The sequence below is a fragment of the Acinonyx jubatus genome, chromosome B3 (genome assembly GCF_027475565.1).
Source record: "Acinonyx jubatus isolate Ajub_Pintada_27869175 chromosome B3, VMU_Ajub_asm_v1.0, whole genome shotgun sequence".
Lineage (NCBI taxonomy): Eukaryota > Metazoa > Chordata > Mammalia > Carnivora > Felidae > Acinonyx > Acinonyx jubatus.
This window is the reverse complement of record NC_069386.1, coordinates 596,589-618,716: the sequence shown is the minus strand read 5'-3', so window position 1 is coordinate 618,716 and position 22,128 is coordinate 596,589. Positions and strand designations below refer to the sequence as shown.

At 58.3% G+C, this 22,128-nt stretch overlaps 2 protein-coding genes across 7 annotated transcripts in view; one reads left to right on the top strand and one right to left on the bottom strand.

The window, feature by feature from the left end:
- TBC1D2B (TBC1 domain family member 2B) overlaps positions 1-22,128 on the bottom strand; it is a 334,347-nt gene that overhangs the window by 205,238 nt on the left and 106,981 nt on the right. The window lies entirely within an intron of this gene.
- The window catches only part of ADAMTS7 (ADAM metallopeptidase with thrombospondin type 1 motif 7), a 41,404-nt gene continuing 39,993 nt past the window's right edge, over positions 20,718-22,128 (top strand). For 2 of the 4 annotated variants that reach the window (XM_053223436.1, XM_053223434.1), the window contains exon 1: positions 20,720-21,086. In XM_053223436.1, coding sequence (XP_053079411.1) covers positions 20,996-21,086 — 91 coding nt within the window. In that variant the 5' untranslated portion in view covers positions 20,720-20,995. Of the gene's footprint in view, positions 21,087-22,128 lie in introns of all 4 variants that reach the window. The other 2 variants (XR_008298879.1, XM_053223435.1) reach the window with 2 other exon arrangements.

The window sequence follows — 22,128 nt, the reverse complement described above, 5'->3', positions numbered from 1 at the left end:
GGCTCGAACTCACGAACCGTGAGATCATGACCTGAGCCGAAATCAAGAGTCAGACGCTTAACAGACTGAGCCGCCAGATGCCCCTAAAAGCTCCTGATTTTTAAATCTCACCAGCCAAATATTTTTTAATGCCGGCACTATGCCAGCTGAACATACCTGCCCGTGGGCAGCATGTAACACGCAGGTGGCCGGTCTTCACCCTCTGCAGTGCAGGGGCGGGGGAGTGACTGGACTGCCCCCGCCCAGGACTCGTTGGGCTATAGAGTCAGGCCTCCCGCCCTCCTGCCATCTCAGGCATGGCGGGGATCAGCTGAGGTCTGAGGGTCCTGCCACCGAGCGTGAGAGCAGGTGCCCCACGCTTCTCCACCAGAGAATCCCCTCCGGGCCCAGCCCCTGGCTGGAACCTCCTGCCCGGGAGCTGGGGGTGGGGGGTGGGGTTCCTCCGGGGATTAGCAACTGATCCCGGCTCAGAGCAGGTGCAGGACTCAGTGTAAGCACGTCTTCCCTGGCTGCCCTGGGTCCTGAGGCCATGGATGCCTGATGAACCCCGATGTTCTGGAGGGTAGGCAGCTGGCACATGTGGACCTTTGACCTCAGAGACCCCTTGGTTTATTTGGAAGCCAATTCACTTCATGGACTCTTAGAGCTGGAAGTCACACAATTGCTCATTTTACAAAGGAGGAAACAGGTCCCCATGGGCCATTTTATAATCTCAGACTTGAACAGATACTGGTACGCTAATGTCCCCAGCAGGTGATTCACAATAGCTGAAAGGTGGAAGCAACTGAATTGTCTACCAACGGGGTCAATGGATAAACATAATCCGTGTACGCATTTGACAGAATATGAGTCACAGAAAGGCATGAAATTGTGATATATTCTACAACACAGGTGGGCCTTAGAAAACTGTGATCGGTGAAATGAGCCAGACACAGAGGATGGATAGTGTAAATACTGCATGATTTCACTTACGTGAGGTGCTTAGAACCGTCAGATGCACAGAGATGGCATGTAGAACGGTCACAGAGGTGACCGGGGGCCAGGGGAAGGGAGAGGTATTGCTTACCGAGGACGGAATTTCCGGGCCAGACAGTTCTGATAGTCACGCGCCCACCGATGTGTTTCCGTCACCCAGTCATGCTCTGACCCACGGTTTAGGTGGTAAGTGCCATGCTCTGTGTTTTCTGGCGCAGCACAAAGAGTCAGTACACCTCTTATCGGAGCCCCCCCCCACTGCCCCCAACATCGTGTCAACCCTGCAGGCACTTCAGGAGCCGGGCGAGTTGAGGACGGCAGCATGTGGGCTCCTGGCTCCGCATAAAGCACCTGGGATGAAGCCGGAATCTTGGGGAAGGGGACCCCAAGCGCCCTCCTCACCACCAGCACCCTCCTTCATCCCCTCCGACTGTCCCCCCCATCCCCCTCCCCTCTGGGGGCCAGCGCTGTGTTCTCTAGGGTCAAGTGTCTGTTTCTTGGCTCGTCTCTCTTTTTCCCCTTTGTTCATTTGTTTTCTTTCTTAAATTCGACCTACGAGTTAGATCTATTTGTCTTTCCCTGACAGATTTATCTCACTTAGCATTATATACTCTAGCTCCATCCATGGCATTGCAAATGGCAAGATTTCATTCTTTTTGATGGATGATACTATTCCATTGTATATATACACCACATCTTTATCCATCCACCAGTCGGTGGACACTTGGGCTCTTTCCATAATTTGGCTATTGTCGATAGTGCTGCTGTACACACCAGGGTGCATGTGACCCATCGAATCTGTATTTCTGTGTTCTTTGAGTAAATATCTAGTAGCACAGTTGCTGGATTGTAGGGTCGTTCTACTTTTAACGTTCTTTTCATTCAAAATTTTTGTCATGTTTATTTACTTTGAGAGAGACAGAGAGAGAGTGCGCATGAGTGGGGGAGGGGCAGAGAGAGAGGGAGAGAGACAGAATCCCAAGCAGGCTCCTCGGTGTCAGTGCAGAGCCCAACTTGGGTCTTGATCCCACGAACTGTGAGATCATGACCTGACCTAAATCAAGAGTCTCATGCTTAACCAGCCGAGCCACCCAGGCGCCCCTATTTTTAAGTTTTTGAGGAACCTCCATACTGTTGCCAAAGTGGCTGCACTAGTTTGCGTTCCCACCAGCAGTGCACGAGGGTTCCTTTTTCTCCCCAAATAGCCAGAGCAATCTTGAAAAAGATACTGGTGGATGTTTAACGGCAGAGTTGAATTTTGGACCGGCAGGGGCCGGGAGATCATAAATCATAAATTTCCATCCCTGGGGAGTCCCCGAGTCTTCACTGAACCCGTGCTGACTTTCCCGAACCCTGGAGGAAGGCATAGCTGGGCCCGGGAGCCATCAGGAATCAGAGATAACAGCAGAGATAACAGATATCACCTCTCGATGAGTGGAACTATGTGCCAGGCTGGTCTTTCTCCTTTACTTCCCGGAGCAACTCAACGAAGTAGAGATAAACATCTCCCCCTCCGAAGATGGGGAAACAGAGGCTCAAGGAGGTGTGGGCTTGGTGAGTAACACAGAGGTGTCGAATGACAATGTGGTACACGGGAAACTAATATAACATCGTATGCTAACTACACCGGAATTAAAATTTTAGGAAAAAATAATTATTTTTTAAAAAGGTGTGATGATTTGCTCAAGGTGACACAGAGAGTTAGGAAGAGGGCCCTCTGGGTCTCCTTAACCTGCAAAGTAACAGAGACATGCCAGCGCATTGCTACACAGGGTCTTTCAAAATAGCTGCTCTGTGGATCCTGGCATTTATCAAAGGGAATGTTTATGGAGATCAAAGCCAACATCTCCAAGGGAGCTTTTAAACTGCCTGTTACACACGAGAGTGAATCAGTCGGAGACTGGCTGAGCTAGAGTCCTGGGGGGAGTGTGTGCCCGACAAGGCAGGGTCAGGGCAGTGTTAGAGCCCCGGCCCGCCCCACTGCCAGGCCCGGCCAGAAGGGGCCAGGTGACAGGCCGGGCCTCGGCTATCTCTGCCCTCTGAACTTGTCTGGGAGACCTTAAGACAGGCAAGAGAGAAACCGTGACCCATGCACCAGCGTGACCCCCATCCAGGCTTGTCCAGGCGGGGCACGGGGCGGCCCAGGTGTCAGGAAACCGGGCCCAGGCAAACCTGACGGCTGCTCACCTTGAGTCAGGGTTGGCCTACCTTCCTCCTGGGGCCTTTCAGACAGAGGGAGGCAGGCCGTGACATGGGTTCCCTGTGTGACCTTGGCAGTGGCCTCGCCTCCCTGGACCTCAGTTTCCCCATCTCTAAAGCAGGGGCTTGGCCCAAAGCTCCCAGGCTGCCTCTGGTTTCTCCATACCTCTGTTTACGCATCTGTGTCTTGCTGATCAAACTAAAGGCAGCTTCAGGTCTCCACGCGGCCACCTCCCTTGGGGCGTCACTGAGAAACCAACTAGGATAACCCAAGGTGGCAGCTGGGTCCCTGCAGGAGGGACCCCCCACCCCCACATCCATCAAGAGTGTCAGTTACCAGTGATTATTCATCCTAACCACAAGTGGAGCCCACCCCCACCCCGCCCCCCCACCTCTCCCCCACGCACACCCCCACCCCACCCCCACCCCTGCAGGGTCTGTGCAGGGGTCTGAGGGTTCATGAGTTCATGAACCATGTCAGGCTCTGTGTGGACAGTGCAGAGCCTGCTTGGAATTCTCTCTCTACCCCTCCCTCCCTCTCCATCTCTCTCCCTCTCCCTCGTCCAATATAAATAAATAAACTTAAAAAAAATAAAAGTATTCCCTGAACACTTGGCAGGAAAAGTATATTCTGCCTGTTGGGTACAGGGTTTCATACTTATTCCTTTGATCAAACTTGTTAATTGCGTTGTTGAGATTTTCTACACCCTGAGTTTTAATCTGTTGAACTATCCATTACTGAGAGGCGTGTTAAAAATCTGCGGCCATGATCACGGATTTGTCCATTTCTCCTTTATAATTATCTCGGTTTTTGCATCCTATAGCTTGAAGCTCTTCCATTTTGTGAACATAAGCTAAACATTTTCAAGGATCTTGCTGGAGAATTGTCATTTCATACTGTTACACCCTGGCCTTGTCTCCCCGGCATAACACCTTTATGCCCTGGGCCGCCTGCTTCCGCATCAGCACGGCCTCACAGTTCCCATTTGCCTGGGTTCAGATCAGCCGGCTTGTGCCCTTGTGTTCGGGTGTGCCTGTGTAAACACAACAAAGCCGTGGGCTCGTTTTTTCAAATCCAGCGGGACACTCTCTGGGCATCGTAGCGTGCGTGTGCGTGTGCGTGTGTGCGCGCGCGCACGTCCTTGTCCGGGGGCGGCACGGGCCTGGCGCACAGCCAGCCTGCAGGAAACGTCTGCGGGATGAGACTTGATCGCCACGAGGAGAAGGAAGACACACGCTAGCAGGTGGATCGCACGCGGAGGCCGTGTCCTGCGAGGAACCAGGTCTTGCTTACACGCGAGGGGGTGGAGGCCCAGTGAGGTCACGTGACCCGCTCAGGGCTCAGTCAGCCCGGAAGTGCGGCCGGACCCCTGCGTACCCCGCTTCCCCCCGGGCGCCAGTTCCCGGAGCCTCCTTGTTAGACCTCGTGGGCTTCGGCCCACTCTTGGAAGCTGCCCGGCCTCGGGGCGGCAGGGAAGGACGGCCTGGGGGCTGCCCACTTTAGCTAGGGGGCCTGCCCGCAGGACAGCGGTGTCGGGTCCCCAGCGCGGGCTGCCCTAACACATGAGCCCGAGGGGGCGGCTTAGAACAACCGGGTTCCGGGGCTCCGTGGTCTCGGGTCTGGAGCCACAAGGCCATGCTCCCCTGGGAAGCGCCTCCCGACGCCTCCGCGCCCAGGGTGCCTGCTGGCCTTGGCTGATCTCGGGCCTGTTTGCGTCTTCATAGCCATCATCGGCCCTGTTTTCACTCGGCCGTGTTGCGAGGACGCCAGCGCTGGATTCAGGGCCGAGCCCAGCCTTAATCCAATCAACCTGTAGGGTTGGAACAGGGACCCTGTTTCCAAATCAGGCCACATCCCCAGGGCCTGGGGTCGCACTCAGCCACCCCTGCCCCACAGGACGGCCTCCTCCGTCCTGGACGCTGGCACCTCCCTCACCCCCTCGCTCCCAGGCCCTGCCCTCTGGGTCTGCTGGCTCCTTCCTGCCAGCACCTGGGGAACCACCACCCGCCCGCCCTCACCACCCGGCCTCCGTCGAGAGCTGTGTACCTGGGCACCCTCCCACCTTTTCCTCCAGAATCTGGCCCTCCCTGTCCAGCTCTCCAGGATTATCCAGGATGTGGGCATTCAGCCAGGGGTAGCCTCATAGAGGTCCATGCTCAGACCCAGCTCCCAGTATCTGGAAGTCCCTACGTTTGCCTGAGGCCACCCCCCGCACCTCCCCCCCCCCCCCCCCCCCCCCCCCCCCCCCCCCCCGGGCAGCCTTCACGTCTGTGAGGGCCTCCAACTCTTCCTAAGACAGAGCGGCTGTGGCAGGTAAGGGGCCCTGAGCCACCTCCACATTCCCCCCGCGTCATTTGTCTCCATTAACCCAGTCTCACAACTCGGATTAGAGGCCCGGACGGCTGGTGGGCCAGGACGGTGTGACACTGCCCTCCGGCAGCCGCAGGGTGCTCCTCCGTGGAGTGAGCACGGTGTGATTTGGGTCCCGAGGGTGCTGACAACACAGAGGAGGGAGCGTCCTGGGCTGCGTGAAGCGGAGGCCTGGACGAGGCCCCCGCCAGCTGGCCTGGCCCCACCGCAGCCTGCATTTCAGGAGCTGTCTCTGGAACTTGGGGAGGGGGTCCAGGGAACCCTGCTCGGGCGAAGAGAAGGGTGAAGGGGACCAGAGACCACGTGATGTGCAGGCGGCCAGGACAGTGAGGACGCACGCAGCTGTGTTCGTTCATCCAGCAGACACTTGCTGAGGGCCCACTGTATAAGCCATACGAGTGACCACCGAACACAGGTATTTACAGTTTATAATCACGGAGAAGAAAGAAAACCGTACTTAGCATGCAGTGTGCCATCCTCCGAGGGGGAGCAGTGTGTGGAAGGCCACGACAGGCCTGGTCCTTGTCCCCCAAGGCGGGCCAGAGGCGCTGCAGGGGGGCCGGCCGGCCCCACGGACCACCAAGAGCCAAAACGGAGGCAGAGGCAGGGCTCAGGACACATGCGGGGTGTCCCAGAAGCTTCTGCAGGAGGTAGGCTGGCATTGTGGCAGGGTCTAGAACACGTCTGGCGGGGGTCCCAGCATCTGGAAGCCTCCGTGCAGGTGATGGGAGAGGGCTCCACTGCCCCCCACCACCATCCTGAGGGGGAAAAGACAAGGTGCCAGCGTCTGGGGGACCCCCATACCAGCTGGGCTGTGCGGCTGGGGGTCAGGGGTGCAGGGAAGCTTGGCGGGGATTCGGCAGAGGCCGCAGGGCAGTGGGCCACCTGTGCAAGCCGGAGGGCCTCTTCCAGCCACCCCTTCTCCCTGTCAACAGAGTGGACGGCCTTATACCTTCGCCTCCTTGGAGGGGCTCCGGGAGCCTGAGGGCCCCCTCAGCCTCTCCCCTACACGCCACTGGGGGGACGTGCACACACCAGGATGAAGGACACCATCAGATGCACCCATGGCCACTCAGGCCACCACCCCCTGCCCACCCCCCCACTATAGCACCTGACACCCGCTCAGCCTGGCCTCCATTCCCTCAGACCTGTTGCCTCCTCCGCACCTCTGTGTCTAGGACATAAGTTCTCACCAATCCGTCCTCTCCGAGCATTTATCCGCCTCCTTCGTACGTGTGCAGTCACTGCCAGCTCACTGCTCTTCCTGCCCCACAGGCCTCGAGTTTGCTCCTTCCTTCGGGAATCTCGAGTGGGCTGCGCTTCTGCGCCCTCTCGTCTGCATCCACTGACCATTCCCTTCTCAGAGTGCGCCGTCCCCTCCGCCCCAGGCGCGGGTCCCTGCCGCTGCACCCTTGACCGGTGGCTGTCTTTCTGGACCACACCAGGGGCTCATTTCCACATGCAAGGCTGTTCCCAGAGAAGCCTCCTGAGTGCCGGCTTAGAGCTGGGCTCAGGCCGTGACTGCCAGTACCTCCTTGAGACCCACAGCCCGTTTCTGGGTGAGCAACCTCACCTCCTATGACAAGAGCCAGTAAAAGTCCCCTGGCCTCCATAAAGGAAACAGTTCACAAGAACTGGGAGTCAAGTGAACTGTGATAATGTATAGGATCTCTGTTTTGTTTTTTTAATGTTTATTTATTTTGAGAGAGAGAGAGAGAGAGAGTGAGCTCAGGGGAAGGCAGAGAGAGGGAGAGAGAGAATCCCAAGCAGGCTTCATGCCTTCAGCACAGAGCTGGACGCAGGGCTTGATCTCACGAACCACGAGATCATGACCTGAGCTGAAATCAAATGTTGGATGTTTCACCGACAGAGCCTCTTGGGTGCCCCAGGATCTGTGCCTTGTGTCAAGAAATGACCCTAAAGATAGTCTGCATGTGAAGAGCAATTAGAAAAGAACACAGAGGGCATACAAATTAATCACTGAATTATTAACCCCTTCATTTCATGGAGTAAGAAACGGGCTCAGAGAGGGAACGTGACTTGGTCAGGGTCACACAGCAGCACAGAGCAGGGGCCTCTGACCAAGCTGACTCCAAGTTGAATGTCTTTCCCTCCCACACCTTGGTCGGTATCCCAGTATGGTATTTATGGACTGGTGAGTGTAACTTCTTACGATATTCTTTAAACAGAATGATTGTAGAAATGACCATTGCCCTCAAGCTCTACGTCATAAGCTATTATTTCTGATTTAGAGCACTTGTGACTCCCAGTGTCACGTTCCCTTGGGAAAGTACCCTGTGTTCCACGTTAGCTCCCAGGGCGGGTCCTGTGGAACCTGGGGCCTGGGCTACAGGAAGACAGGTAGAAACCACAGTAGGGGTGCCTTCTCCATCCTGCTGCTCCCACAAAACATTCCCCTGTACACAAGGGAGAAATGAGCTGCAAAGACCCACTTTTAAAATTAACACCGGGGTGCCTGGGTGGCTCAGTCAGCTGAGCATCCGACTTCGGCTCAGGTCGTGACCTCATGGTCCATGAGTTTGAGCCCTGCGTTGGGCTCTGTGCTGACAGCTTGGAGCCTGGAGCCTGCTTGCGACTCTGTGTCTTCCTCTCTTTCTGCCCCTTCCCCACTCGTGCTCTGTCTCTCCCTTAAAAATAAATAAAATTTTTTTTTTTTTATAAAACTAACACCAAGTGAAACAATCAAGGTTTGGTGCTACCAATGAACCATTGCGACGCTTTACTTTCCAAACACGTATTTCTTTGTAAGTGGACAAGTTCTCTGAGGCACTAAGATTGTCCCGAATCGTGGTGCTTTAAAGGAATGGTAGCATTCTGTGGGGCACCAGCTCGGGTAGGACACGTGGACATCTAGGCTAACCCAAGGCTGGTGGGCTCCTGGCCTGGACCCTGTGAGGAGGAATGGGTTTTTCTACGTTCAAGCATCAAGCCTTCCTCCATAGGAAGCACCAGGCATGAAATGTACAGACAGGTCTTTGCAAGGGTGCAAAGCTAGAGCTCCGAGCTCTGACCCCCTCCTGTTGGGTGATGTGTACTGGGAATGCTTTACAGAGGCCCTGCATCAGTATGAGAATCAGCTGCTGGCTACCAGAGAAGGGAGTTTGATTTACCTTTGGGGCCGATTGTGGGGAGCAGGGGTGCTGATCCCCCCACCTAAGGCCTACTCTAAGCAAATACTGAAGATACGCACCCCCTGTCGAGGCTAAAGAGCTTGCTGAAATCGTCCATCATCCTGCAACTCCACACCCCCCTGTGGTGCCTCACTCTGTCTGCATCTTTGGGACCATCTGGCATCTGCTGGGATACCTCCAAGGACAGGGAGCTCACTACCTGATGACTCTAAGGTGCTCAAAAATGGGAAAGGTCTGTCATAACTAGGGATCAAAATTTACTTCCCGAGACTCCTCTCCCGCAGGTCACAGTTGCACCCTCTGTGGCCACCCAGGCCACTGCTGCGCCCCCTCTGCTGCTCCCTCTCCGTTATGTCCACCTCAGCCCTTCTGCCTGCTGCCCCTTTTCCTGCAACAGCCAGCGCTCTGCTGAATTGGTGACGCAGATCGGTCAGAGCAGCCCAGGGTCCAGACAGGACATGTACAGGCAGGCCTCCTGGATGGGAGCTCAGAACCTCCAGCCATCAAGGCTTCTTATACGCATAAAGGGGTCACCTAAGTGGGGGGCTGGAGTACATCCTTTAATAGGCGAGGAGTGGGAGTGGAGGACACTGTGCACAGACGCCGTGGCAGGAGACCCAAGTGTCAGGCCTGGTGGGGTTCTCGAGTCTTCTTGGATGACCGAGGACACCGAGGCGGGGCAGGAAGGGACTCATCACCCCCGGGTCACACAGGTTCTTGGGGAGCTCTCAGCCGTGAGTAAAATCCACGGCCCTCCTGGGAGACCTCAGAACACCGGCCCTGAAACTAGACACTGCTTCTTGACGTCATCACTCCCTCTAAACGATACTCTGCCCCATCACTCTCAGTCCTGACACTCTCTTACTGAGACGGGCGTTTCTCGGGGTTCAGGCCTGCTTGGAGGTGCGGCTGCTGGGGCCCGGGCAGAATTCGGGGCGCCGCAGACAGCAGGGTAGCGGGCTGAGGCAGCTGTTGGGAGTGGGCAGGGCACACGGAGCCGGGGAAGGGGCTGCAGTCAGCTTGGTCAGCACCTCCGGGGCGTGGGGGCTCCACCCGGCAGCCGGCAGGGCCCGAGGGCCGGCAGCACACAGACCCGCTCAGGGGCGGCGGCAGCAGCAGCAGGCGCCCACCGTGGCCCGCGGCAGCACGAAGACCGTGAACTCCAGCAAACCACGGAGGGCAGCCAGCGGGCCCGGCGTCAGGGAAACGTGGCGGACGCAGGCGTCCGCCCCCCACGCTGGCCGCGTGGCCGGGAGCAGGCAACACGCCGAGGCAGCGCGCGGAAGAAACCGCGTCCGCCTCCCCTGGAGCAGAGCCCGAGAGGGCCACCTGCGGTCACGCACCCCGTTCACTGAGCAGACGGGCACCGTCGGCACCTGACACAGGGCAAGCCGTCTGCCGTGCGCGGCTGGAACCGCGCAGGGACCCGTCCCGCGCCGGCCGCGCCACCTGCGGGCCGTCCAGCCTGTGGTCCGCCGCCCCCGAGGTGTCAGGGCGCAGCCAGCGTGCGGGAGCGCGGCCTGACGGCGGGGTCCCAGCCCGCCGCCCGCCCCGTGACCCGCTCCGCCCGCCGCTCCCGCGGCCGGACCCGCCGCCGCACGTTCCGAGAGGCGATTGGCCGGCGGCAGCCAAGCCCGCCCCCAGAGCATCCAGGGCGTGTTTCTATTGGCCGCTCCTCCGAGACTCCTCGCGAGAGGCCTCGGGCGCGGGAACTGACACGTGCGTGCCCCTGCGTCCCTCCGCCTTGAGCCCAGCGCGCTCGAACACCCCTCTCCAGATAAAGGTGCTAACTCCGCACGGCCGCTCTGGGCACCCCCGGTTCCCAACCCCGTTTTGGTCTGTTCACGCGCCCGGGACCGCGTCCCCAAGGCCAGCAGGCCTGACGCACCTCGGCTGGACACTGAGAGGTGACTAAGCCAGGGGCAGCCAGGGTAGGAGAACCGACGGTTGACTCGCGGGCGGCGCCCTGCTGAGCTTGCTCGGAGCAGGGGCCCAAAGCCGGGGAAAGCAGGCAAGGCTTCTCAGAGGAGGTGGCTGTGAGCTGATCACAATACTCCCCTGGCTTAGCGCACTCCAGTGGCTTCCTCTTGCAATTGGGATAAAATCTAGATTTCCTGCTTTGACCTACAAGGCCTCACGACAGAGACCCTCAACCAGGGCTTAAATAAAAATCGATAAACGAATTCCACACCCCGGAAGTCTGGGGTAGAATCCGAGGCCTGGTATTTTTAAAGATGCCCCAAGCAATTCCAGTGTATGCCAGCGTCGACAATCTCCGTTCGGCCTGCCCACTTCCTAGGCCTTGTCTCCTGCCGCTCTGAAGCTGGCTCGCTTCACTCCAGTCACACTAGCCTGACCTTCCTGGAACACATCCATCTCGGCCCTTCTTTGGGTTTTCCCGCGGCCGCTTCTCAGCACTCAGGCCTCAGCTCGAGAGCCACCTGCTCCGACGGAAAAGCCTTCCCTCAACCACCCCCTTCTTTACGTCCCAAGGGATGCAGGGCGCGCCTTCAGCGCCCGGAGCACCTGGCTGAGCACTAGCGGGGCAGCAGCGCACCCGGAGCGGAGCTGACAGGTAACCAGACGACGAGCTCATACGAGGGAGTGGGCGACAAAAAAAAAACAGCCACAAAAGGCAGTGAGTGACCAGGCGGGAGGCTCCAGGAAGCTGGGATGGGCTGAAGAATGGGAGGGCCCCCAGGGGAGAAGCCCATAGTCCCCTTTGCGTCGCTGACCAGCTGTGTGTCCTGGGATTAACCGATTAACCTTGACCCTCTGGAAAGGAGGATGACTCCTTGCCAGGGTTATGGGAGAATTAGCAGAGCCACTGGGGTAAATGCCTTACATTTGGCTGCTATGGGGCCTTGCTTCCCACCTCCATGCCGCTTCCCTCCTCCCTTCCCCCCTCCCCTCCTCCCTCCTCTCCCTCCTCCCCCCTCCTCCCTTCTACCTACTATCCTTCCCTTCCCCCTCCTCCCTCCCCTTCTCCCTCCTCCTCCTCCCCTTTTCCCCTCCTCCTCCCCCCCCTCCTTTCCATTGTTCACAGGCTCTTCTCTGTGGTGGACAGTCCCCCACTGGCCCTAGTCTGGAGCTCCCACCCTCAAGAGCTCTTTCCTTCCTCCCTGCCTTCACCAGGAGCCCCTGCAAGGCTGCCACCAGGAGCCGGGAAGTGGTTTTCCTCATGTCTCCTGTCCCCCATCCGTCCCCACAGCCAGACCTGCTTCCAGGGCTCTGCCTCCCTTGCCTAAGAGAAGGAGAATAAGCAACAAATGGGATTCTCTGCCCAGTGGTCAGAAAAGGGAAAATTAACCCAATTACCCAGCTCTAGTCTGGGCCAGTGCCTGGGGGAACTAGTAATCTGATAGAAAGTTTGCAGAATCAGACCATACTTTCACAGGGTTTCCTTCCAGGGGACCCCGGGGGCCTCGGGTCGCCTTCCTCTCGTGGGAGGTGTCGCTGCACGTTGGGGGACCTGGGTTCTAGTCTCTCCCCTGGCCACTAACTTGCTGTGTGATTTGGGGCAAGTGACTAGTCCTCTCCGGTCCCTGTTCTCTCCCCTGTAAAATGGGGAGGCCCCTTGTAGTCTCATACTCAGAGACAGGCTGGATCCCTTCTCCCCTCTGCGTTCGGAAGGCGAGTCAGATCACAGCAAGCCCCCGGCCAAAACCCTCCGTGACCTCCCGTCCCATTCAGAACTGACTCCTCACGCCTCACCTGGCTACGAGGCCTGGTCTGACCTGGTGCCTGCTCTCCTCTCCTGATCTCGCCCTCTAACCCCACCCGCTCCGTGCTGAGACTCAGCTATACCAGCCTCTGCTTGGTTCCAGAGCACCAAACCTGTTCTTGCACTTGCCAGGCCCTCTGCTTGGGGTGCTGTACCCAGTTGGTGCCAAGACTGGCTCTTTCTTATCCCGCAGGTCTCAGGTCACATGTTGTCTCCTCTGAGAAGTCCTCCCTGACCACTCACACTGCCTTTATCCCCAAGCCCCACCCCACCTGAGGTCGCTCCCTCATCACCCTGGGATAAATAGATATATATATTTTTGGGAGAGGGCACAAGCAGGAAAAAGGGGCACGGGGGGGGGGGTCTTAAGCAGGATCCATGCTCAGTGGGGAGCCTGGTGTGGGGCTCCATCCTGTGACCCTGGCATCATGACCTGAGCTGAAATCAAGAGTCAGGCACTCAACTGACTGAGTCACCCGGGCGCCCCCCACCCCAAGCCAACCTTCTAAATGAAACGCAACGTCCACACACATGCCCACGTGTCACAAGTATACAGACGATGGATTTTCATAGGCCAAACACACCCATGCAACCACCACCCGCATCAAGAAGCAGAGCAGGACACAGGGGGATCAGCAAAGGACCGCGGCATGAAAGCCAGAGGAAGCAGTTGCAGGGGGAGAGGGGTGCAGGCTGGGCGTACATTTCGTTTTCTTTCCTTTAAAATTTTTTTTAACGTTTATTTATTTTTGAGAGAGGGAAAGAGACGGAGCATGAGTGGGGAGGGGAAGAGAGAGCGAGGGAGACACAGAATTTGAAGCAGCTCCAGGCTCTGAGCTGTCAGCACCAAGCCCGTCTCGGGGCTCAGACCATAAGCCATGAGACTCATGACCTGAGCCGAAGTCAGAGGCTTAACTGACTGAGCCACTCAGGCGCCCCAAATTTCTTTTCTAAACACAGTCCCTTGAGGGGCGCCTGGGTGGCTCAGTCGGCTGAGCTTCCAATTTCGGCTCAGGTCACAATCTCACAGTTCGTGGGTTGGAGCCCCACGTTGGGCTCTGGGCTGACAGCTCCGAGCCTGGAGCCTGCTTCGGACTCTGTCTCCCTCTCTGCCCTTCCTCTGCTCGTGGCTTGTGTTCTGTCTCTCTCTCTCTCTCAAAAATGAAGAAACATTGAAAAAATTAAAAAAAAATCTCTTGATTGTTACTGTAATGAAAAAATAGCGCTTCCATAGATCGTTTTCCACAAGGGAGGTGACCATTGGGATCATTCCCCGCAGAGTGGTTTCAGGTGGCCGGGTCACGGGGCATGGGGCCTTCTGGGTTCTTGCCCGGCAGCCCCTCCAGGTCCTCCTTGTCCTCCCAGGGCCCCTGTTCTGCTCTGCGGTGCTAGGAAGCTCTCGGTGACAAGGTCCCCAGAGGCCCTGGGGAGCCTGCAGGAAGTGCGGCTGGGAAGCAGGGGGCAGTAGGCCAAGGCCACGAACAGGCCTAGCTCAGGGGCGCCTTCCAAACGCATCCCCTCCTCCCACAGGGCGTGCGTGTGTGTGCGCGGTGTGCATGCGCTGGGGGTGGTGGGGTTTCCAGATTCTGTGTCTGTAGCACCACTTGCCTCTTTACTCCGTGACCGTGAATTACTTGGCTCTATGTGCAAATTCATCAGCAAAACCCCAAAACCTTTGCCAACGTGGTGGGTGAGACGTGCGCCGCGTGCCAGGGTCTGCGTTCCTGTACTTTCGGGGAGGGCAAGCATTTCTCCGGTGTTGACACGCCACGCGGATTTTGTCTACACTCTGGGCTCTGTGGCCGGGAACGCGCGATGTGGGAGCCTGGCCCCGGGGCACAGACACGGCCGCTTTCAAATCTGCCCCTTGGTTGCCGTATGGCCCCGTGCCTGTGACTCAAGCTCCGTTTTTCTGGCCCGTGAATTGGAGAGTAACGCTCACCTCCTAGGGCTGCTCAAGGGTTAACTAGAACGTTCCTAGGAGCCTCTGTTAGTTCCGGAATAAGAGCAGCAGCTGTGAGCAGGGTGGAGGGCCTGGGGGAGGTGCAGGGCCCGTCAGGGTAGCTGGGGACTTGCTGTCCCCGCCGCCCAGAGCCTGCTGTACGCCCCTCCGATTCTGGGCAGCTCTCCGTGGTCTCTCCAGAACATTCGCCCACTTTTCAGAGGCAACAGCTCCCCCTTTGCACTAATATTTGGGTTTATCTCTTTGATTGTGTTTCCTCCCGTAACAACAACGGGGACGGAGAGTGGGGACCTGAGCACTAGGTCAGAAACCACTTCCTCGGAACTCTGAAGGTGGCCTCCTTCCTTCTGGAGCCGCCGGACAGGATTCCGGTGCCATTTGGACCGCAGTCTTTGTGACCATTGCCCCTTCTCTGGAAACTCCGGAAATGACTTTCTTTAGTACCCAGGGGTTGGCGCATGGGACGCAGCGAGGTTGTGCTCTGGTGCAGCCTTTTGTGTTTTCTCCACCGCGCCGGATGCCAGTAAACTTTTCCAATCTGGAAGCTTAGGTGCTTCCGTTCCGAGGAGGGTCCTTGTGTCATTTACTTAATGGTCTTCTCTGGTTTCTCTGATCTTTCCTGGTCTCCCGTTTTGTGGATGTTGGATTTATGGAGTTCGATCATCTGGGGAACTTTTGCTTTTCACGTAGGCACATCTATTCACTTTTTCTCCCCTACAGATTTTGCTGTTGATTTCATCTTTAAAGTATTGTTCCCAACCCCCCGATTATATAACCAGCTCCATTTTTAATGTTGGCGAGAGCAATTTCAGAATGAGGTTCGTGCTGTTTTTATTCATCTAGGCCCCACTGCAGGCAGCACGTGTGACTATTTGTTGGGTAAATGAAGGAGAGAAATGATTTTATTGATTTAAAAAAAGCAAAGGAAAAACGACCCATATAATCTATCTTATACAGGGTTTTATTACCAGCAAAGATTCTGGTTTCTTTATTTCTTTCTTTTTTATTTTTTTAGATTTTATTTTAAAGTAATCTTGACACCCACCGTGGGGCTTGAACTGACAACCCCGAAGTCAAGAGACTGAGCCAGCCAGGTGCCCCAAGATGCTGGTTTTTTTTTTTTTTTAACGTTTATTTATTTTTGAGACAGAGAGAGACAGAGCACGAACAGGGGAGGGGCAGAGAGAGAGAGAGACACAGAATCTGAAACAGGCTCCAGGCTCTGAGCTGTCAGCACAGAGCCCGATGCGGGGCTCGAACTCACGGACCGTGAGATCATGACCTGAGCTGAAGTCGGATGCTTAACCGACCAAGCCACCCAGGTGCCCCAAGATGCTGGTTTTTAAATGTTGAAACAAATATTTCCTTTACAAACGTTAATAAAATACATGAAAAAATGTTAAAGGATAAATGAGCTCCCAGGCCCTCGGTATAAGGCAACAGAAGAGCGTTAAAAGTTTTCTAGTTATTTTCAGACACAGGGATACAGAGCGGCCATTGCTGAAGGGAGGCCACGGCAGAGAAGGCAAAGGCAATTCACCGAGAAGAAATCACGGAGGTGACGAGGTGGTGAGAGCCCCGAGCGAGGCTGGCTGTGGGCTCAGGCTGGGTGCGCAGCTCACTTCCAGAGCTGCTTAGACTTGCAGGCAGCGGCCTCTCCCGGGGTCCTGGGGGGCGCCAGCCCCTGACACCTGGCCCTGGCTCTCTGGGGGCTCCCGGGCTTGGGGCCAAGGCGAGAGCTGACCACAGGCAACAGCACAGCGGCTGTCACCGGGGTCCCTCCGGAGTCGGCACTGCTCTGGGCACCGGCCCTTGGGAGGCGCTGGTAAATGGAAGCCCGGGCGCAGGGAGGAGGCCCGTTTCCCGTGCAGTGAGCGTGTGACAGAGACGGCTCCTGAAGCAGGAGCCGCAGCACAGACCCTTTGAGGACAAGCCCGAACTGGCCATCTGGGGACTGGGGTGTGCCGTGGTCAGGGACCCGGGTGCCGCAGGCAGGCCTGTCTGGCCCCTGATGCCTCCACATCTGCGACCTTCGGCAGATGTCAGCCCGTGCACGCGGCGGCTTCTCTGCCTGTATGACGACGGTGGTGACCCTGCTTCACTTGGGGAGGACGATGACGCGAGCTATGGCAGGGGAGGCATAGCGGGATTCATTGCTCCTTCCGTGTCACACCTGGCCTCTGTCCAGCTGACGATGGCTCAGGGCTCCACGGGTGGACCGCCCTCCAGGGCCCCCGGGGTTCGCATGTGAAGGCCACCATGCTTCAGAGATGGGGCTACGCTGAGGACACCCGGGTCTCCAGGGCTTCCAGAACAACGGCCAGTCAGGCCTGTGGGCTCAGCTTCCCCTCCCAGTCAGTCGTCTCAGGCATTCCCAAGGCCAGCTCTTGGCCCAGTTCCTGACCCTCTGAGGGGGCTTTTGGGGGGCATTCTTGTTTAACAATCTGTCCCCTACACTAGAATTTAAAATTATTTTTGTAACTCTCGTAGTTTGCTCGGGGGGTGTGGTGGGGGGAAGGAACTCACCGTAAATAGTGTCTTTAGTTTGGCAACACCTATCTGTCAAAGTTCCAAATGCACACGCCGTCAACAGCAACCCTGGTGCTGGACTTTTCTTACAGACATCGTCGCCCTAATGCACAGAGGACAGTCTCAGCAAAACACTGGTGCTTACAATACATCAACGGGCAAAACAAGGTTTCCTGCCCCAGTGGAATTCGTTCCGGTTTGCATCCCATGTGCTGGGAGCCCATTCAAGGCTGGGGCAGATTCACAAGCCGGGCCATGGAACCATCTCTAAGCTGCATTGTTAAGTAAAAAAAGCCAGGAGCGGACAGAGCGAGACGTGTGCTGTCCTGCGTGTGAAACGTCGCTGTGTTGTCTGCGGACACATTTCCTGGAAGGATTCGTGAGAAACTCCGTCAGACTCGGCCCCTGGGAAGGAGCACTGAGGGACCAGGGACCAGCTTTGGGAGGAAGAGTTACTTTTCACTGTTTGTGAACTTTGAATGTTTACCCTGCGCCCGCCTTACCAAACAACGCAAAGTGAAACAAGTCACTGAAACATCAGGCCTCTTACTTTGCCGCGGGCCTTCAAACTAGGTAATCCACCAGGGCAGTTTTTCAGCCTGGGCACGAGTGACATTTGGGGCTGGACAATCATTTGTGTTGGGGACCATCCTGTGCCTTGTAGGACGGTTAGCGGCGTCCCTACCCTCTACCCACCTTGGTAGCACTTCCCCCCCTTGGCTGTGACCACCAAAAATGTCTCCAGACATAGCAAAATTCCATGGAGGTGAAGTCACCCCTGGCTGAGAAGGAGTGCTCTAGGAAACACGTGAAATAGGGCAGCCGTTTCCATTAAGCGATAAGAAAGTTGAAACCTGGAGTTTTTATTAAATTTTTAAAAATTGTGAGCCTCATTTTATTGTTACCTATTCGTTTATAATCTTAAATGGACAATACTCTACTGTACTTGCTACCTTTTAAACAACCTATCGATAGGGGTGGGGCGCCTGGGTGGCTCAGTCGGTTGAGTGTCTGTCTCTGGATTTCAGCTCAGGTCATGATCCCAGGGTTGTGAGTTCAAGCCCCGCATCAGGCTCTGTGCTGACAGCGCAGAGCCTGCTTGGGATTCTCTCTCTCTCTCTCTCTCTCTCTCTCTCTCTCTCTCCCCCCCTCCCCCCCGTGCCCCTCCCTCATTGTACTCTCTCTCTCAAAATAAATAAACTTAAAAATAATCTATCAATATACAAATGGATATATAGAAGCAGAATACATCTAGTTTTTCATTTAGTTTGATCAGTTTCTGGTAACGTTTCAGCTAAGGCAAATCTCACTGGAGATGTCTGGGCTGCTTCGCACAGTGATCATTTAATCTCGGGGCGCCTGGGCGGCTCAGTCGGCTGAGCGTCTGACTTCGGCTCAGGTCATGACCTCGCTGTCCATGAGTTCCACCCCTGTGTGGGGCTCTGTGCCGACAGCTCAAAGCCTGGAATCTGCTCTGGATTCTGTGTCTCCCTCTACTCTGCCCCTGCCCCCTCTCAAAAAATAAATAAAACATTAACATTTTTTTTAAATGATCTCTGTCAAGATTTAGGAGGAGAACTCTTTAACTGCACAATTACAATCACAATGACATCAGACATACTGCAAAACCAAATCCCTTGCTTTGTTCAAAATGGACTTGTGTGCAGCGTGCTGCCTTCCACAATGTACTCCTGGCCCCCCAGAATGTGCAGGGTTCTTCGGTGGGTTATTACTAATGTCATGAGGGCGGGACTAAGCCTCGTCATTGTGTGTGTATCTTGTGTGTGTGTGTCCAGCATGTTTGTGAGGAGGGGCACGGAGACGGTGCCCAGCAGGGTGCACACGGAACGAAGGCAGGCAGTGGCCTGGAACCGAAGCAGGTGCGGACTGCTGTCAGCCCGAGGCTCCAAGACGCACGCGCCAGGGCTGCCTTTCAGGAGGCCTCTGACCGGTCTTGGTCTCAGTGGCTGGCCATAGGAGCAGGGACGGCAGGCGGTGGTGCCCGCCAGGGGGTGCTGTGCATCCTCTCGCCAGATCCTCTTGGTCTCTCAGGTTTACTGTGCTGGGGGCCGGGTCGCAAAGGCGAGTAAGACCCGACTTGACCGCTCGCAGGGGGCGGGGTTGATGGACCCCGGGAGCAGACCTCGGTCATTGGTCATTCCATGAGGTCGGTGCCATGACTGGCGGGTGAGGGTGGAGGGGAGCAGTGGGGTGGGGGCGCCTCTGGAAAGCTCAGGGCCGGGCGGGAGGAAGACCGCCCTTGCGCCAGAATGGAGGCTGCAGGAGGGGTGAGCCTGGGGCACCAGCAGGGGAGAAGTCTAGATGCCCCTGGAGAAGTGGGACGGGGAAGGGGAGCAGAGGGGCACCCAGGCCGTGGAGGAGTAGTGTCAGTGCCTTTCAAGGAGGGAGAGCAGAATGCTTTAGATGGAGGGTCACCAGCTGTAGGGACCTAGCTAAGAGGGGGTACCCAGAGCAAGGTCCTTCGGGAAGCAGGAGGGGAGGGCACAAAAATGGCAGAAGCATTTGTCTCCCGCTGCTGGAGTGACCTGCCGTCCCACTGTGCGCAGAGTGCCGGGACTTCCTGCCGCCCCACTGTGTGCAGAAGGCAGGGACTTCATGCTGTCCCACTGTGCAGAGGGAGGGGACTTCGCGGGTGCTTGGTGTTCAGGTGAGGTGTGTGGCAGGGTGTGGTAGTGGGGGGGGAATGGGAGGTAGTTGGGGGCACAGGGGTCAAACAGTGCATGTGGCTAGGAAGGGAGACAGGTGAAGTCCGGAGGGGCTGGTAGGTGGGGAGAGGAAGAAGGTGACAAGGGACCACAGGAAGAAAACACATAGTGTGATGTGGGTTTGGGGAGGGTGAGGAAAGTCGCAGGATCCCGTCTGAAGGTCAGGCATCTGATCCTCAGGTTTCAGAGGTGGGGCAGGCAGGGCTGAGACAGCCTAGGTTGTGGCCCTGGGAGCTGGTGGCACATGTGGAATGAAACGTCGCTGGAAAGGAGGACGTCAAGGCCACGTGCTACCAGGGTCCCCTGGAGGACAGCAGGGCTAAGGGTGCAGGAGTCAGGAGGGAGCTTCCAGGAATGAGGGACGGAGCGCGGGAGATGGGCAGTGAGGAGGCATGTGGGCCTCGGAGGGGAGGGGTCTTCGCCAGGGCTGGGCAGGGCAGCTGACTACGACCCGTCGTCCCCAGGAACAGGAGGAGGTCCCTGAGCAGGACCAGGTTTAGCGAAGGCAGGAGTGTTCCTGGGAGCGGGCTCCTGCCCGCACACGAGGAAGGGCCGCGGCCACCGAGGGCAGACGGCTGGGCCCTCGCCCGCGGCCGGCCGGCCTCAAGGCTCGGGGTGGGGGGCACTGCTGCGCCCCGCGCTAACCTAACGGACGTGCAGCAGAGAGCCTGGAGACTAGGACTGCGGGACCAGCCCCGCCTGGGAGCCACCGCTCTCTGGCCGGGCCTCTCTCCTGAGCCTGCTTTGGAGCAGCATCCACCTTGGGGTCCCCGGAAGGCCTCTGTACCCCTTTTCGTAGAGGGGGCCGCCCTGCCGGGCGCAGGGAGCGCAGTTCAGGGAAGACACATTCCGGAAATTCCAGTTTCTGGGGGGCTTGGAGGGTCGCGGCCAAGAGGCCCGGCTGAGCTCCGCCGCCAGAGGGCGCATGCGACCCGGCGGGGCTGTCGGGGCCGTCGGGGGGCGCCGCGCGCGTCCGGCCCCGGGCCCGCCCCCAAACAGCGGCCGGCGGGGCCCGCGGGGCGGCGGGGGCGGGGCCAGGCCGGGAGGGGCGGGGCCGAGGGCGGGGCGGGGCGGCCGGCCGCGCGGCCCCCTCCCGCGCTCCCTCCCTCGCTCCGCTCTTTCTTTCTTTCTTTCTTTCTTTCTTTCCTTCTAGCCGTCGGGCTCTGGGTCCCTGGAGCCTCCTGCGCCGCCGAGGGGGCGGGCCCTGCAGCCTTTGTTGCCGCAGGCCGGGTCCCGAAGCGGGAGCGGCGCGCGGGCCCGGCATGTCCTGAGCCGGACCGGGACCGGGCAGCGAGCGGACGGGACGGACGAGAGCGCGCGCGCGGGGCCCCCCCCTCGGCGCCGCCCGCCCCGGCCATGCCCGGCCGCCCCAGCCCCGCGCCGCGGCTGCGCCCCCTGCTCCTGCTGCTCTGCGCCGTGGCGCCCGGCGACCCCGGACCCGCACCAGGTGGGTGGCCGCCCCTCCCCGCCGGCCGGCCCCGCGCCCCCCTCTCCTCGCGGCCCGGGTGTTCGGCACCGGGGTGGGGGGAGGTCGGGGGGCCAAGCCGCGCCGCTGGGCGCCCTCTACGGCCGCGCAGCCGGCGGCCCCCCGCCCGTGCCCGGAGGAAGCCCCTCTGCCCTCGGGCGCACGGCGCGGGCCCCCCCCACCCCCGTCTGGTCCGCGCGCGGAGGGCCCGGCGTGGAGCCTCGTCGGCGCCTGGTCCGCGGAGCACCCGCCGACACGCAGCGGGCCGGGGCGCGGGGTCGGTGGCGCGGGGTCCCAGCTCGCGCGCCCCCAGCACTTCCTGCCTCCCCTCCCCCGAGTGTGCAGGCGCCCGGGCGCAGCGGAGGGGAGCGGAGGGGAGCTTCTCTCCCGGCCCTGGGCTCGGCTCTCCCTGCCCCGCCCGGCTTGCCTCCGACGAGCCTCTGGCCAGAGTCCAGGTCCTTGCTCGGCCGCGGAGCTCCAGGCGTCCGAGGCAGCCGGCCTGGAAGTTTCGGAGCCGAGGGTCTAGGGGACCCCTGGCCGTGTGCCCAGGGAGCGCTGATGGGGGCCGGTCGGATAGCCGGGAGAGAGCCATGCGGGCCAAGCGGTCGGGAGGGCTTTGTAGGGGAGGAGAGGCCAGAGCCCGGAGGGACTGGGGATGGATGAACTTCGGGTCGGGGGGGGGGGGGGGGGCGTCGTCCCCGCGGCGGGGCGTGGGCTGCATGGGGCCTGCGTGCTGGGGATGCTGCAGCCTTGGAAAAGCGTCCGGGGCCGGAGTGTAGGAGGAGGCATTTTAATCAGATCTTAGAAGTTTTGGGGAGCCGTTGAGGGGAGTAGCTCATGAAAGCAAGGTTTCAGGGAGGTTCCCTCTAGCAGTGCGTGTGGAGTGTAGAGGGAGCAAATATTTAATGAGGTTCTTAATTCTCATCAGTCCTACAAGAGTGCTGCAAGGCAGGTGACAATGCGGGACAGGCTCAGAGAGGAGGGTGGCTTGCCAGTCTGGCCCTTTAGCTACTGCGTGAGTCCT